The sequence below is a fragment of the Theropithecus gelada genome, chromosome 4, assembly GCF_003255815.1.
Source record: "Theropithecus gelada isolate Dixy chromosome 4, Tgel_1.0, whole genome shotgun sequence".
Taxonomy (NCBI): Eukaryota; Metazoa; Chordata; class Mammalia; order Primates; family Cercopithecidae; genus Theropithecus; species Theropithecus gelada.
In genome coordinates, this window is record NC_037671.1 from 69,031,442 (window position 1) to 69,048,401 (window position 16,960).

The 16,960-nt window shown below is 34.1% G+C and overlaps 1 protein-coding gene across 1 annotated transcript in view; it reads left to right on the top strand.

The window, feature by feature from the left end:
- COL19A1 (collagen type XIX alpha 1 chain) overlaps window positions 1-16,960 on the top strand; it is a 330,775-nt gene that overhangs the window by 92,375 nt on the left and 221,440 nt on the right. Inside the window, exon 11 of the mRNA XM_025382187.1 lies at window positions 216-260. Within this exon, the coding sequence (XP_025237972.1) occupies window positions 216-260 (45 nt within the window). The remainder of the gene's footprint in view (window positions 1-215; window positions 261-16,960) is intronic.

A 16,960-nucleotide genomic window follows, 5' to 3' on the forward strand; every position in this document is an offset into this window, starting at 1 on the left:
GTGAAGCTGTAGCTTATAACTTAGAAAATGGTTGCTTTAGTGTTTAGAAATATTTAAATCTTATGTGACTTAATATTGGTTTAGAGCTTACATGTTAGAAATGGTTATTTATAATTATTGATTTTTAATTGTTAGAAACATCATTTTATTGTAAAAATTGCATGTATTGTAAGTATCATTTTTATTACTATATACATTTTATTCCTCTTCTACAGGGAGAGCAAGGTTTTGAAGGCAGCAAAGGAGAAACTGGTGAAAAGGTAAATATCTCTTTTTACATTCACGTCTGTAAAAATAAATTGTGTTCCTGAAAATGTTTTGAAATAGAATATTTAACTTGTTTTGTGCATTCCCTATAAGCAATTTAATAATTTTATAGACATAACTAAAACATTTGTTTCAATTAAGGTAGAGTAAATATATTAATGATTGCCAGAAATCTTTCTAAACTTATTTGGGTGGTATTAATAGATATTTCTAGTTAAATTTGTGTGATTGATATGGAAATGATTTAAACATTTTTAAAGCATTATATTTTTATATTGTGAAATCATTCACTAAGTATCCAATTATTTAAATAAATGCTTTGTTTATATGTACACCTGGTTTATCGGTGGAATTTTTTCCTGAAGGAATAAATTAGAACAACTAACTGTAAAAGTCAGGATCCCACAGAAAAGAGATGGCATACTAAAACTGGAATAATTTCAAAGAGTTTAATAAAAGCATGGTTTAAAAAGTATGGGCAAGGTATAAGAAAACCACAGGGATTGTGCAGTATCCCAGGTCAGGTTACAGCAGACTCCTTAAACACCACATAATTACCAGACACAGAGGCAGAGAAACGTGTGGCGAAGGCTGGAGACAGTCAGCCCAAGATAAGCACATAAAGGGGGAGCCAGGGCAATAAACACCTCCACCCTACTATCCTCCAGCCTTCAGCTCTCCTACTGGACCCCACTGGCCAAACCAAATTGAGAGCCAGTATGATGGAGGAAGCCTATAAGCCTCAGTCTCCCGAAGTCCAGAGCAGGTGGATAAGGGTGGACAGTGGATCTTGAGGGAACAATGGCAGATGCCAGCCTACTAATCTAAGTGCTGTCATTTAAAGTAACCTTCTTACAAAACTAAATTCTAAGTGGTTAATTTTACATGTTAATATTCTATTATAATAAATAATTACTGAAAGTCATTTGATAGTGAAAATATTTTAGCAATCATTGTTTTACAAATTTACAACTTTCTATTCAAAGTACTTTTCCTTCAGATAATCATTTGAATCCTTTTACATTTCAAAAATCTAGTTTTGTTTTTAAATAAAACAAAAACAGTACCATTCTTTTGTTTAATAACTCTTGTATACATCAAATGTATATATGGAATTGGATGGCCAGGAGAGCTAGAAAAGAGAGTAATCTCAAATTAGACAGTATTGCCTGTATTTTGCTTTCTTACCAGTGACCAGTTATTTGCTTTTTCAATAAGTGTTTATAGAGAGAATGAGCATCTATTATAATTATAAGACAAATTACACGTTACAAACTACATGATAATTACTTTTCCTCACAGAACTGAGAAAGAAAAAAGAATGGCTTTATAATAACCATACTTTTGGAGATCATTTCATTAAATGATGACTATTTTTAAGGTGAACGTCTTTTCTTAGAAATCCCTTGGACATTTTTCCTTTAGAATAACAGTCATTGGAAGGCCATGTCTTTAAATAAATGCTTCCTTTATACATATTCCTGATTTATTAAGTGGGATTTTACCTGTAGGAATAAGTAGTGAATAAGCGAAAACAGATATATTCTCTGTAATTTAAAGTCACAAATACACTAAAGTCTTAGTAGTTGTTTTGATAGTTTATATATATAGTAGGTATAGCTCAATAATAAATATATTCTCACAGGCTACAAGGCATTAGAAAACCATTCACCATATTTGGCTTCAAGGATTTTCCTTCTAGTTCCTCATATCAATTAACTGTTGCATTTAAATAGTCAATTTCACTACAAGGTAGAAATATGTTTGTAGAATGATTGAAATATATTAGAAAAAAATAAAGCATCAAACAGAAAAGACAGTATGTACCTTGAATGAGAATCCCAATTTAGATGATTTATAGTCAGATATAAGATTCATGTAATAACCCTTATATTATTTTGATTGGTGCAAAAGTAATTACATGACACCAACCAAATAAAAATGATGTTCTGCTTTATTATTTACTGTACATTAAATTTTTGAGCTTTTTCAAAGTCAACATGCTATGTATTCTGACCCAGAACCACATGTATTTTTTCATAAGATAAATAATTGAGGTCTTGTAGTTCACTTTATTTCTAGATTAGAGTTAAACAAGAAAAGTCTATGAAACACTCGCATTGGTGTGACAACAGCATGAGAGTCTTGGATTACTCACAACATGATTTATTTTCTGAAGAAAGTCAATCTACCTTGTACTTTAAGGTTTTGTGGAAAACTGAGTATATAATCATTTTCTAAAAACCCACTTTTCTTCTTTAATTACCCTACTGTGGCCTTTACTGTGTTTGATTTGACTGAGTGACAAGTCACCAGTTGCAAAATACAACAATTCAGGATGTTGTTATTGGTCAGAGATGTCGTATCTTCCAGAAACACATAGTTACTGGTCAAAATATAAAAATTATATCAACTGCAAAAGGTAAACTACCATGTGATATTTTCAGCTGACATTTCTATAATGCAGTGGAAACCAAGTGGAGAAATCTGCTTCTCCCATTATGGCTACAAAACTAGCCTTCAGGCCAACCGAACTCAATAGACTAACAAAGTAGCTCCTCAAAGAGTTGAACACTCTGTCCTTAGTCCTGAGAAAAACCTGTGGCACTAGAACAAGTATAAAGGACCTCATTTAAAGCATATTTCTGGATCTATAGAAACTTGTAACAACATTCCTGAACAAACACAATTCAGTCAAGTCAGTCCTGAAGTGAAAGTTATTTTAAGGGGTAGTTAGTTCTCTCAGAAAGATTGCTGGTGCTGACATGACTCTCTCAGATGACAGCTATTTGCAGGTGTACCATGCTTTGGTTTATCATGTAGACCTGTAGCAATGACCCCATCCCACTTCGCCATCCCTAGCTGGCAAATTTAGGTGTGTATCACCCAAGGATCCTTGGGCTCTCCAACAGCATAACTCATGAGGCAGGAGGGACAGAGGACCCTCCCCACAGCTGAGATCTGTATTTTGGCTTCTCTGTCTCTATAGGAGTGGTCTTCTGGGGATTTTCCTTAGATTCCTTCAGTACTATTATTATAGTGCAGGCTGCTACTACAAGCAAAATACAGAGTTCAATCCTCAGATAACAGTTATCCCCATAGGATCTATCAGCCTTCCCAGCAATGATTTTGTCAAACTCTTGTTATGTAACCAAATGTAAATGCATGAACTAAGCTCTTACATTACGTTAGAAAAAGGCCATTTAGCAAGGATTCATTCACATGCGCTTCACTCCTTAACCCCCAGCCCAGGTTTTTACTTTATGTCCTTGTGAAGATAGAAATATTACTTGGTTACATTTATGAAAAGAAGCAGCAAATAGAAAATGAAATGTAAATATCTGCCTCATTTTATACCATTCAATATTTTTAAGTAATTGCTTCAAATCATATAATTTAGTTTACTTTTAAAATGATGATTATTTTATGTTGTCATTCAAGCTCTAACTTGAAGTTTAAGAACTAATTTTCTCAAAGTTAAACTTAACTGCAGAACCTATTGTTAAATATCATATGATTGCGAGAAATATCCAGTGGCAACTGCTACTCATACCTTACTTTTCTTGATTTATTGCCTAAAATGTAGTCAATTTGGTTCACTGAAGAGTGATGTTTAACTTGGGCATATATGGTGGCAAATTCTTACCTGTATCTAAGATGCTTCTGCTGGTGTGGAAATTTTCCATTTGGGAAATTAAAGTTATCTGGCCTCTTGAGGGCCTCTTAAGTTTGATGAAAAGAAAAAAGCAATCAAATGAGCGCTTCTTCGTGAACCGTAAGACTGAAGGAGAGGTGGAGAGCATCCAACATGTGGCATATTCTGCAGCTCTGAGAGTTCATGGTTGAGCAAGTTCTTGCTTTCTCTTGTTTAGGCTTCTGAGCATTATCTACTTTGATAGTCTTGATTGCTGATCTTTTCTTCCACTCTGGGTTATACTAATAACAATAAATGCAGACACAAAACTAACAAGTGCATATGGTCCCTGCTTTAACTCATCTCTTAAAACTGTTGTTGGAAAACTAGTTGTAAATTTCCAGTGACTTGTGATTTTTTTATTGTCTTCTTCTTACCAAAATATAATCTAGATTCCAAAATGCCATATGAGATATGTATTTAAATTAGAAAACTGTGTTTGAATATTTATTACTCTGGTTTTATAGTGCTTGCAAATATTTTTCACCTGACAGAATCCACTGGAAAAGCATTCCACAGACCCCTATTCTTAGTTGATTTATTTAACTCTATATTGTTATAAAATTCTGTACAAAATGTAATTTTCAAATGAATACAATTATTTAAATGTCTATTATAACCTAGCATAAAGTACACATATACTTTACTACCCCCAAACTATCTGGGGTTATTTATAATTAAGTCATACATCTAAACATTTGTATTTCTTTTATCACCTGTCAACATCAGCTAATTTTCAGATGACATAATTCAAATTTTTGTAAGCCAGCCTAAAATAAAATATATTTAGGCTTGATGCTGATTTTATTAGTATTTATTTTATTAGCACTAATTTTCGATCTCCTGACCTCGTGATCCACCCGCCTTGGCCTCCCAAAGTGCTGGGATTACAGGTGTGAGCCACTGCACCCAGCCAGCACTAATTTTCTATGCCACGTTTTGCCTTCAGTGGTTACTTTTGAAGATGTGATGGGGGAATGGAAAATGCTTAACAGAAAATGTCTTCACTTACCTATTTCATAGGTTAGTCATTCATATTGTTTTCTTATCAAATGAATATTAAAAAACAGCAGCAGTGAATTCATTCTTGTTATTCTGTTGCTTTTTTGTTTTCACCATTAAAAATATGTCAGCAATCATGATATGTCTCATAAGCATGTTGGATCATTTACTTGGTAGCATTTTGTTCATTTATTTCAGATAGATAGATTTAACTTTTATATTTAACTTGTAACAGCAGAAGTTGGATAATCAGACTATTTTTATACCAGTATCACAAATAAATAATGTCGCCTGCCAGCAACTTTCTAAAATATTGACTTCTAGCATTAAATATCGTGAAATTATAGTAACTCAGAAAATCAATAGTGATCATTTGCTACTAGAAATGTCAATTATGGCTTTAAATAAACCAGGACTTTTACACTGAAAAATCTTTTTACTTTTGTCAATTTCTCATTCAATTGTTGTGGTAATTACACATAGAACATGAGAATTTGAATGAGTGGTTGTGACTTTGGGCCACTTAAAATTTGGTATTGAGTGAGAAAAAACCCACATGAGGATGTTTATATAATATACATAAACAATTATTCAGGCCCATTCTGGGGCAGCATCTAGATCACTCAACAGGGAACCAACATTCTTAGTTTCTGGAGTACCACCCCAAAAAGAGCCTAGACTTGATGTTTCTTTTGAAAGTGATGGTGACATGTCATAAAATAAATGGCTTCACATATCTTTGTGTTCTGTGTTCCAGTCCAGCTCTGTAATGCCAGCTGTGTAAACTTGGATATGTTCCTAGCTTTCTTTATCATAGTTTCCTCTTTTATAAATAAAGTTAGTTTCTATCTCATAGAATGATTGCAGGAATTAAATGAGTGCTGGTGAATAAAAGATATTCAACAAATGTTAATATCCTCAACAGCCAATATATAAAAGTAATATAAAATCTTAATATTTTGACAAAAATTGATTTGACAGAATTATTATATATCTTTGAGTAATGTTAATTCCTAATTTTTCTTGTGAATAAGTAAATAAAAAGAGGATATAGTAGTTAGCTACTGATATGTAACAAATCACCCCAAAACTTAGTGACTTAAAACATTCATTTATTTAGCTTGTGATTATATGGTTTAGAAATTTACACTAGGCTTAGCTCAGTGATTTTTTTTTTATCTCGGTTGACCTTATCTAAGTTCGTTCATACAATTCGCCTGTGTTATCTGCAGGTTGTGCATCCAGGAATTATGCATCTGTGGATTCACCCAACCATGAATCAAAAATAAATATTGAGAAATAAAAATTAAAAATAATACAACAATAACAAATAATACAAATAAAAAACAGTATAATCTAACAACTATTTACGTAGCATTTACATTGTAGTAGGTATTATAAGTAAACTAGAGATTATTTAAAGTATATGGGAGGATATATGCAAATACTACTTCCTTTTTTTTATAAGGGACTTGAGCATCCATGAACTTTGTTATCAGCAGGGGTCCTGGAACCAAACCCCAGCAGATTCTGGGGGAAGAGTGTATATCACTTCTCAGTTGCCAGGTTGGCTGAGGGTGGCTGGGCTAGTTTGGCCTCTGCTAGACAACATGTCTCTACTCCAGATGATCTCTCATCTTCCAACAGTTACGCTGGACTTGTCCTCAAGGTGAAGGCAGGGATCCAAAAAGAGGAAGCAGAAGCATAAAAAGCCTCTTTAACCTCCTTGCTCAAAGCTAGCTTGCCCCCACCTCCACCACCACCATGTTCTATTGGTGAAAGCCAGTCTCAAGCTCAGCCTAGATTCAAGGAGTAGGAAAACAGATTCCACCTCTTGATGAGAGAAGCTGCATAGACACATTGCAAAAGGTGTAAATATATGGAGGGGTGAAAAAAGGGGCCATTTTATAATAAATCTAACACAAATGATATAAAATTTTATTTTAAATTAACAGTAGAGTAGAAAGGTTAAACAGATTTATCAACTTTACTTCATTTTCCTCCTTCTCCCATGGCCTAAAATATAATTCTTAAAGTTAGGTTTATATAGTGGGACTTGCAGACTGTGTCAAAACATTTTGAATTTGAAATGGTAGAAACACTTTATATGTAATAGGAAAATATTATTTTAAAAATCTTAATTAGAATGGGAAAAAAGAAATACAATATATCAAATAATTAAACCAAGGAATGGTTTTGTACTTATACATTGTCACATGTACTTATTAACTTTAACTAAACTAAAACTGATACAAACATAAATGGAAAAAACAAGTCAAAGTTGAAATTTGTTTTTAGGATTTCATGATTAAAGCTTCTTGGTGATTATGCCTAGTATTCAAAACTAATGCAAGAATGTTAAATACTGTTATTATAAATATAGCACTTTCCCTTCATCACTCTAAAGCAACTGTCAACATGTTACCTTACTTCCCGTGAATTCTCTCTTGGTTCACCTTGCAGAGTTCTAGTGAACATCAGCATGTTATACAATTGTTTCCTTTACCCTAGTAACATGTAAACTAAACTTCCACAATTTTTAGGAAAAACTTTTTGACAGCTGACTTAAAAAATAAAGAGAACAGATGGAGCAAAATAATAACTATGATTTTAAAAATCATAGCAATTTATCTGTGGCCAATGATAATTGGTATGGGAGTAACCATGCCAACTTTCAATTATCCATGGTAGCAGGCAATTGGGAAAGAGTGATGGTAATCCCACAGCCAAGCCAGAGGCTTAATGCTAGTCATTACAGATTGCGTATTATTTTCCTAATTCCTTACTGTGCTCGTGAATAACTCTAATTTATGTGAAATATGTTTAACCCTCTGTTGTTGCATCACTTGCTAGTAGTTATAGAAAAAGTAAAATGTCCAGAGAGAGAGAGAGCGAGAGAGAGAGAGAGAGAGAAATAAGAGGAGAATAACTATAAAGGGCTATAATATTTTATGAACTTTAGTCTTTTAAAGTATTAGTTTAATGATTACATAATATTTCACTATATAGATATGTAATATTTTGAGCATTCCCTCATTGTTAGAAATTTAACAACATCTGTTAAATGTGTTTTCCTATTTGTATCACTGGTAACTTTAGCAAAATAATTTTGATGAATAGAGAGTAGAAGCCAGGTTGGAGTTTGCTGAAGAGTTAAATTACAGGTGACCAGTAAAGAGGGCATGCAGAAAAACCCTTGCAAGAACTAGCTGTGAAGAGGACAACAGCCATAGGACAGTAACTGGATAGGGTGTGGATCATTTAAGAAGAATACTTTATACCAAAATCCAAGGCAATCATAAGGTCCTTGGCAGGAAATATTCTTGAACAAGTTAGGACCCAAAAGAAAAACATAGACTAGTTCACTAATACAGAGAATTCCAAACGTTTTATACTTCCTAAGAAATGTCAGACTTAGGCCATCATCTTTAAGAAATTCCCATTAAAATCTAGAATAAGACAAAGGTATAACTGCTATTATTTAACAATGTTCTGGAATTTCTGACCAGTGTCAATTTTACTTCCAAATTATAGTTTAAATCTATTTCTCTCCATCTACCCCAATGTCACCAAACCATAATCATTAGTCACCTCCTAGTTAATCTCCCTGTTCTCACTCTTTCTCATTCATTCTCCAAATTATAGTCAGATGCCTCTTTACGAAACTATTCATGTGACTTCTATTTTTAAAACATTTTAGTTGTTTCCCATTAGGTTAAAATCCTGAATCCCACAAGGTCCTGCACAGTTGGACATAGACGTGCTTCTCAGAACTCATCTCTTCCCACATTCCCTGTTTCTGCTTCTATTCCAGCCACACTGACCTTCTTTCAGTTCCTTGAATGTGCCAGCACTCTCCTGACTCACAGTTGTCCATCAGTGTCCCCACTGCTTTGAATATTTTCCCCTTCATTTAGCTTCCCTCTATCCACTTAGCACATCTCAAAAGTCATTTTCTTGGAGGCTTCCTTGACTCTCCAGTCAAAATCTGCTCCCTTTGTTATAATTTCTCTTTACCTTTAACACTACAGTGCACCTGTATAGCATTTACCACAATTTATAATTATGAATGTACTGGCCTGAGGATTTTGTTTGTTTGTTTTTCTTTCTCCAATAGAGTAGAAGCTTCAAGAAAGCAAAGACCATGTCTGTCTGTGTACGTTTTTATCTCTAATAATTCAACCCAGTTGAATGCCTAGCACATAAAAGTATTCAATTAATTAATTCATTACTGCAGGGAAGTAGTATAGACAAACTTAAGTAGGGTTTCTTTTCAGCCTCCAGAAGTATTTAATAATTATTATCTTGATGCATTCAATTCAGTATTAACTCTATTTTTTTCAGACTCCTACTATTGAATTTGTGAGATATATCTAGGGATAAAAATTAATTTTACATGTATGGCCCTTAGAATTGTGTTTAAAAAGACAATATATAAAGCAATATATTTAATAGTATACTAAAATTTACACAGGAAAAATTGGTTAACCTAGTATATTTCCATTTTTTTATTATTTGTGAATCACATTGCCTTTTGGCCAGCACTATTTAGCTCATTATTCTATAAAATAAAATACAGTTCTTTCAATACCAGATATTACAATGTCTTTTGAATTTAGTAGTAATGTTAAAGTTGTCTATTGGCTCCTGTATCATAATTTTAGTTTCCGATTACGGTGGAATTTTGGGCTATTGACTGCTGTGAACCTAGGTTGGTTTTGTTAAGGAAATTTATTCACTCACTATTTTATGTAATTTAAGGACAAATAAATATGAAAGTTTGTGGCCATATAATAAAGAATTAATAGAAAAACCATGATCCTCACTTATATAATGATTAAGGCAACTTGACTTTTAATAGTTTCTCCTTAGTCAGTGCTGAGTATAAAAGGGTGGTTTTACAATGTGTCTACATTTTGCTTTTATTTTGACCTTTACTCCATTATCCTATTTGTTCACTCCAGGCTCTGGAGCTGCCTCAGGTTTCTACTCTTAGCTTTTGGTTTTCACTTTCTCCTTTCTCAGGATCTGCCTATGCCATAGACTCCACTTCCTCTGCTCTGTGCTGGGCTCCCTGTCCTCAGCTGCTCATTAACCTCATCACCCCCACTGCTTTCTTTTTCACTTGTTTGACTTTCCTCCCATCAAACCTGATTTCCACTTCAGATTACTTTCTTTCACTTTTTCGAGTATTTTTGTATTAAAACACAAGGAGTAGATCTCTTAGGCAGTCTCTCGCCACCACTGCCCCTGAGCATTTCTGAATGCAACTGAGTTTAAATTAAGAATTGAGTAAAGGCAACTCTCACATTTGGTGTGAGGTTTATACTCACAGGGTTTTTAGTGTATAAAAAAAAAGATGTGTTTTTTTTTTTTTAATTAAGAAAAACAGAATGGATTTAAAAATCTAGCAATTGCTTCTGCTTAATACAGTCATCAAATATTCATAATTTCTAACTGTTTTTTTAGTAAATCTCAATTAATAAATATGCTTTATTAACTAAATCTCTTTGTTGGAGTTACATTCCAGATGGTAAAAAGATAATTAATTTAATGTCACCAAATATTCAATGACAGGTGTGTTATTTTTATTTAGAAGCTACTGGCATGTGAACTTCTTTCACAATCAATGTAAAAGCAATTCACTCTATAGGAATTGCTGAACAAGTGTGTCCTACCAGACTGAAATAGCAGAATTCCACTGCACAGAAAACAGAGGTGTTAGTGCAGCTGCTGTTCCAAGTGGATGTTGTACAGCGACTAGCTGTTTTGTAAGTTATTGTCTAGGCTTATGGCCGTCTATTGCTTCTTAGTCTAGTATCTTAAAAAATTATCACTGGTTTTTATTTTCCTTGATAATCCTTACAATCTCCTTTAAGAACCTCCCCATCAATGATCTGTTCTACTATCAGTAAAGGATTAATTAAACAAGACAGAAATGAAATAATCAATTTGCTTCGTCTTTTTCCACTTTTCCTTATTGTCCCTCATTTTCTGCTGCTAATCATTTTATGTAATCAAAATTCAAGACAAAATGGTAAAGTGATAATGCTTTGGGCAAACATTTTGTGGAATGTTATTTTAAGTACCTGCACTTGTCCAGCCCTGGGGAGGAGTGTGGCAATGCAGATGGCTTCAGCTGGCTGTATTCCAGGGGCTCACTGATAGTGATCCTGCCTCCCACTTAAGGTTTACTTATGTGTACAAATGAATCATGGAGTTCATGTCTTAGTAAGAACTACAAGACTGGAGCACATGATAGCACCCAGTAATCACAGAGCAAATCAAGGATTCTTCCTAAAGTTAGTGGAAAGGTAGGAAGTCATCTAAATAGACTTTCATCCTTTATCTGGATTTGGACAGGTGGCCCACCAGGCTCTGCTCATTAATGTTTATAACAGACAATTCTAAGTTATTTATTTTAAGCCAAAATTTATTCCCTATTATTTTGACCAATTTATCCCAGTTCTAACCTTTTGGACCAATGCTTTCTCAGATTATATGTTCTTGCAAATGACTGACCATCTTTTGGAGAGTTTAAGACAGTTTTTTGTTTTTTGTTTTTTGTTTTTTTTTTTTTGACGGAGTCTGGCTCTGTTGCCCAGTCTGGAGTGCAGTGGCGTGATCTCCACTCACTGCAAGTTCAGCCACCTGAATTCAGGCCATTCTCCTGCCTCATCCTCCCGAGTAGCTGGGACTACAGGCACCCACCACCACACCCGGCTAATTTTTTGTACTTTTAGTCCATACGGGGTTTCACCATGCTAGCCAGGATGATCTCGAGCTCCTGACCTCGTGATCCGCCCGTCTGGACCTCCCAAAGTGCTGAGATTACAGGCGTGAGCCCCCGCGCCCGGCCAAGACTGCTTCTTTTTTTTTTCTCGGCTCACTGCAAGCTCCGCCTCCTGTGTTCACACCATTCTCCTGCCTCAGCCTCCAGAGTAGCTGGGACTACAGGCGCCCGCCACCACGCCCGGCTAATTTTTTGTATTTTTAGTTGAGACCGGGTTTCACCGTGTTAGCTAAGATGGAACACAGCTTCTTAAACTGTCTCCTAAACATGAAGATGCATTCTCCTGAACATTTTCATGTAAGTATCTCAGTTTTGAGCAAGTGTTTCACTGTGCTGCATGGATCACTGCTTATGGATCCCTTGTCTGCCTCATAACCTTCATCTTGTAATGTTATAACTCATCAGTGTACTGTTAGTGTGATGCTCAGACATGGATAGAATTATTCTAGCGTTTTGAGCAGTGATTCATGTAGGCAGTTTAAAATGAAGGCACTTGGATTTTGTGGAGCTGAGTCCTCATCCCGGCTCCCGGATAGCTCAAGGTATCCACGGCTATTTCAATGTCTTCACCTGTAAAAGGAGACAGTGAGGCTGGATAAGGCCTAGAATCACACATGTTTAGAGCTAGAGTGAATCTGAGAATATATAGAGTTTATAATACTGTCAGGCAGTTGTTTTCTTGAGTCAAAATGTAAGCATTTACATTTATATGTGCTGTCTTTATTTTGGGGATTTAAGCCACGTGTTTCTATTTGTTAACTTTTAACTTTTGATTCTGGCATGTATTACAATGGTAACCTTTTATCAGCTCTGTAGATATGAATTCTAGGTCCTTGAATTTTGTAGACATGAATTCTAGGCCTTGAGTAACTAATATAAATATTGAATAAGACATGACCAGAACACAGCACTGTAACACACCACTGGAGTTCTCTTTTTAGGGATGATGGCCTAATAGAAATGAAGGTAGAATGAGCGTATTTATTTAACTACTTATTGTTTACCTCACTAAAATTTAACCAACATTTATCAAATACATCCTAAGAAACTTTATTAAATGTCTTACTGAATTAAATAAACCAAACTCATAACACATGATTTCTGTTGTCTGACATGGTATTGCCTATTGATAATCATCTTATTCTTAACTAAGCATTTAAAACATATTTGTTTAATAATTAAATCTAGAATTTTGTTGGGATCAGTATGAAACTTACTTATCATTCATGTGTATTTTTTAAATGAGCAAGCATTAGTGTGTCTAGGCCTTTCCTTCTTCAAGATTCTCAGAGATGGCCGGGCGCGGTGGCTCAAGCCTGTAATCCCAGCACTTTGGGAGGCCGAGACGGGCGGATCACGAGGTCAGGAGATCGAGACCATCCTGGCTAACATGGTGAAACCCCGTCTCTACTAAAAATACAAAAAACTAGCCGGGCGTGGTGGCGGGCGCCTGTAGTCCCAGCTACTTGGAGGCTGAGGCAGGAGAATGGCCTGAACCTGGGAGGCGGAGCTTGCAGTGAGCCGAGATCGCGCCACTGCACTCCAGCCTGGGTGACACAGCGCGAGACTCCGTCTCAAAAAAAAAAAAAAAAAAAAAGATTCTCAGAGATTCATCTCAGTGGCTAATTTCCATGAGCTCTTAGTTATCTGCCCTTAATCTGTCCTCTCCTATCTTAATGTCTATCTTGGTCTCAAGGGTGGTTAGCTAGAATTAGTGAATTAAAAGGCCTTCAATTTATTTTCAAAGTAGTTTGATGCCAACTGTAACCCAATACAATACTGAATCCCTTCGAAACATATGCTGGGTTTTAGAATATATTTGTTTATTCAATCATCCATTTATCTGATCATTTAGGACCCAGTTTTTACCAGATACTATGTTCAGCACTAGGGTAGCAGATATGAAAGAGACAAAACATTCTTTCAGAGAGCAGATATGAAGTGCTTGATGGTGTTTTGTATAGGACCTGTGGGAAGGAAGAGGAGTGAGTACATAACAGTCCCTAAGAGAAGGAGGGGAGTTTGAGTAAGATTCTTTAGTGAGTCCTGAAGTATGGGTAAGAGTTCTCTAGAACAAGGAAGAGGCAAATGAAACAGTTTTTTGTAAGGTGTAGAGTAAGAACAATGTATGAGATGTTTAAGGAACCACATGGAGTGTCTTGTGTGATAAAAAGAAAACCAATGACCACCAGAGAAAAAAGCAAAAGGACTTTTAAATGCCTGAGTCACAGTTTCAGGCAAAACACCCGAGGGAGACAATTGCCAGGAAATAACATCAAGAGGGTGCCTCTGAGCATTCAGGTGGTGTCATGTTTAGCTCACTTTTCCCTTGTAGGGGGTATCACCTGACCAAAACCTTGAGGTAATCCTCTTACTAGAAGACCCATCTGAAGCTACCACACAAAAGATTAGAGGCTGATCTCCATTTGAAAGGTTTAGGCTGGCTTAGGTAAGAATTTAGTTAAGGTTTTTGCTTGGCATTTCCCAGGAATTTCTGAAACTTTCTATTTTTGTTATTCTTGCAATTTATGGAAACTGAACATTTCAATCCAGTGGAGAATAATAGATGTGGCCTCTATCTAGGTTTATTTTGCTAGTTAAGTTCCTAAAGCAACTTAATCCAAATTATTTTATTTTGTCCTTTCATTTTAAGAAAGAAAAGAAAGAACATGAAATGTAGCCATTTCTTTGATGAATCAAACAAGATTTAATATTTGATCATCAAATATAAGTGGTAAGTTTCTTGCTTTACCTGCTAATAAATGGCCATGGTCATATTGACCAAAAAAAGAAAAAAGAAAAAAAAAATTACTGATCTAAATTTCAATAATTTACTAGACAGAAACCAGTCTTTTGCTGTGATTTTGCTCCTCAAATTGTCACAAGAATCCCTAAAGATTCTTCATGTGTTACCTCTGTGAACTGATCAGTATATGAGTCAACAGCAGGCCTTGCTATCATTCCCTCTTGATTCCTGAGAAGAGGAGTAAGAAATTTCAGGTATAATTTGAGCTGGCACCTGAAACTTTTGCTGTATCTCTAGTTAGGTTGAGGTATAGCTATTGCCAGATACACGTATACATATAGATACATACACATACAGAGAGAGACAGACAGACAGACACAGAGACAAAGATATAATGTTTTGCATTTTATCCAATAGCTAATTTTTTTATAAGTTCATGGAACAGTTCAAAAAATTTATGATTCTTTGGACCAAAAAAAAACCAAAATCACCTTAAATTGAAAAGTAGACATTTTGTAAGACTCATTCCTTGATATAACGAATAATAAAGTAACCAACACCTGAAGAAAACAGTCCTCAGTAACTCTGGAACCAAAGAGTTAATGAAAAGGAAAATTCATACAAATCAATGCACAAGAAAAATACTTCATATAAAACATATGGACCATATCAAAAGCTATAATAAAGGTGAAAATACATAGTATAAAATTTGTTTATTATAAAGAAGAAAATACAAAAGTTAAGAAAATATGTTTTTATCTTATATAATAATAATAAATAGCCCCTAGACAAAATAGTAGAGGGGAATTAATAAATGTGGTCACTAAAATCAATGAAACAGAAAATTTCAAAAATTGTAGAAGGGACAAACAAATCAAATACCTGATTTAATAAATGACTAAGAAAATGAATACACAAAATTCAACTATTCAATTAAGGAAACAGAAAATAGGAATAAGACAAGCTAGAAAGAAGAAAAAAATATGACTACAGAGAGTAAATAGACTTAAAGAATTCTGAGACTATTACTATATGTGTAATTTGAAAGAAACAAATTTGATCACCTAGAGAAAATGGACGATTTCCTCAAAAAATATAAAAAATTGACCAAGAATAACTGGAAAATATGACTACACTAAATACTATGGAAGAAATTGGAGAGGTGATTCAAAATCTACCACTGAATAAAGCACCAGGACTAATTGGGATTTTCAGCAGGGTTTTATGTAGTCGGTGTTATTTTAAACTATTCTAGGCTAAAGGAAAGATCCACAGCCTCCAAGGAGTCAGCATAATGTTAATACTAAATTTAATTTTTAAGATATATCTATTATTATAGATAGAAATATTTTTAAATAGGTATTGCCAAATAGAATTCAACAATACAAAAAGGTCAAGTAGGATAAAAGAAAATCAAGTAGGATAATACTACGAAGTCAAGGTGGATTCATGTTAAGAAATTATATATATCAACATAATACATCAGCCAATTAAAACATAAAAGTTAAATGATTATATCAGTAGATGCTGAAACTTTTGATAATACACAATATTCATTCCTAATAAGATCTTCAAGTAAAATAGGAATTGATGAAATATTTTTACTAAAACCCAATAGCAAATAATATTCTTAAAAAGGGCAAAACTAGATTAGAAATGAAATATGCAGAATTAAGACTTAAGGAGATAAAATTGCCATAACCATTACTTCACAAGAAAATTAAGTAACCCATGTAGCGCTAGAAAAAAGAGATAAACTACCTTTTTTTACTAATGAATTGACTCTATAGGTAGAAAATCTAAGAGACTTTAGAAGAAAAAAATTTTTTTCAATTAAAAAGAGAGTTTGAGTAATTGGTTAGATACCAGGGATATATTTAAAAAGGAGTAGATTTTGTTTATTTTAACCTTAAACCTCTAGGAATGTAATGGGGAATATTCCATTAATATAAGTGGTAAAAGCAATAAGAATTTTGGAAAAATATGAATAAGAAAGGGGCAAGATGTATACAAACAAAATCAAAGGATGTAAAATAAAATCTAAATGAATGTATGTAGATACCATTTTCTTTAAAGTGGTAACTTTAAAAGTTCAGTAATTCAAAATTAATATGTAAATTTAATGCAATGCAAACAGGAATTCCACCATGCTTTAAATTTTGTCTTGAAGTTGGTAAAATTTCTTAAACTTTATGTGAACAAATAAATAACTAAAAACAGTCAAAAATTTTTTGAGAAGGAGAAATTTAGTAAGGGTGAACTTGCTTTACCAGACATCATAACATTCTATAATGTCACAGTAACAAAATAAATATTGCATCATGTATAATAAAGATAGATGGACTAAACCTGAGAATCTAGAAACTGACCCTGAAGTTATGTGAAGTTAATTTAATAAACTTTGTATTTTTATTCAGTTATTCAGTTGAAAGGATGGATTATTCCATAGATGTATTGG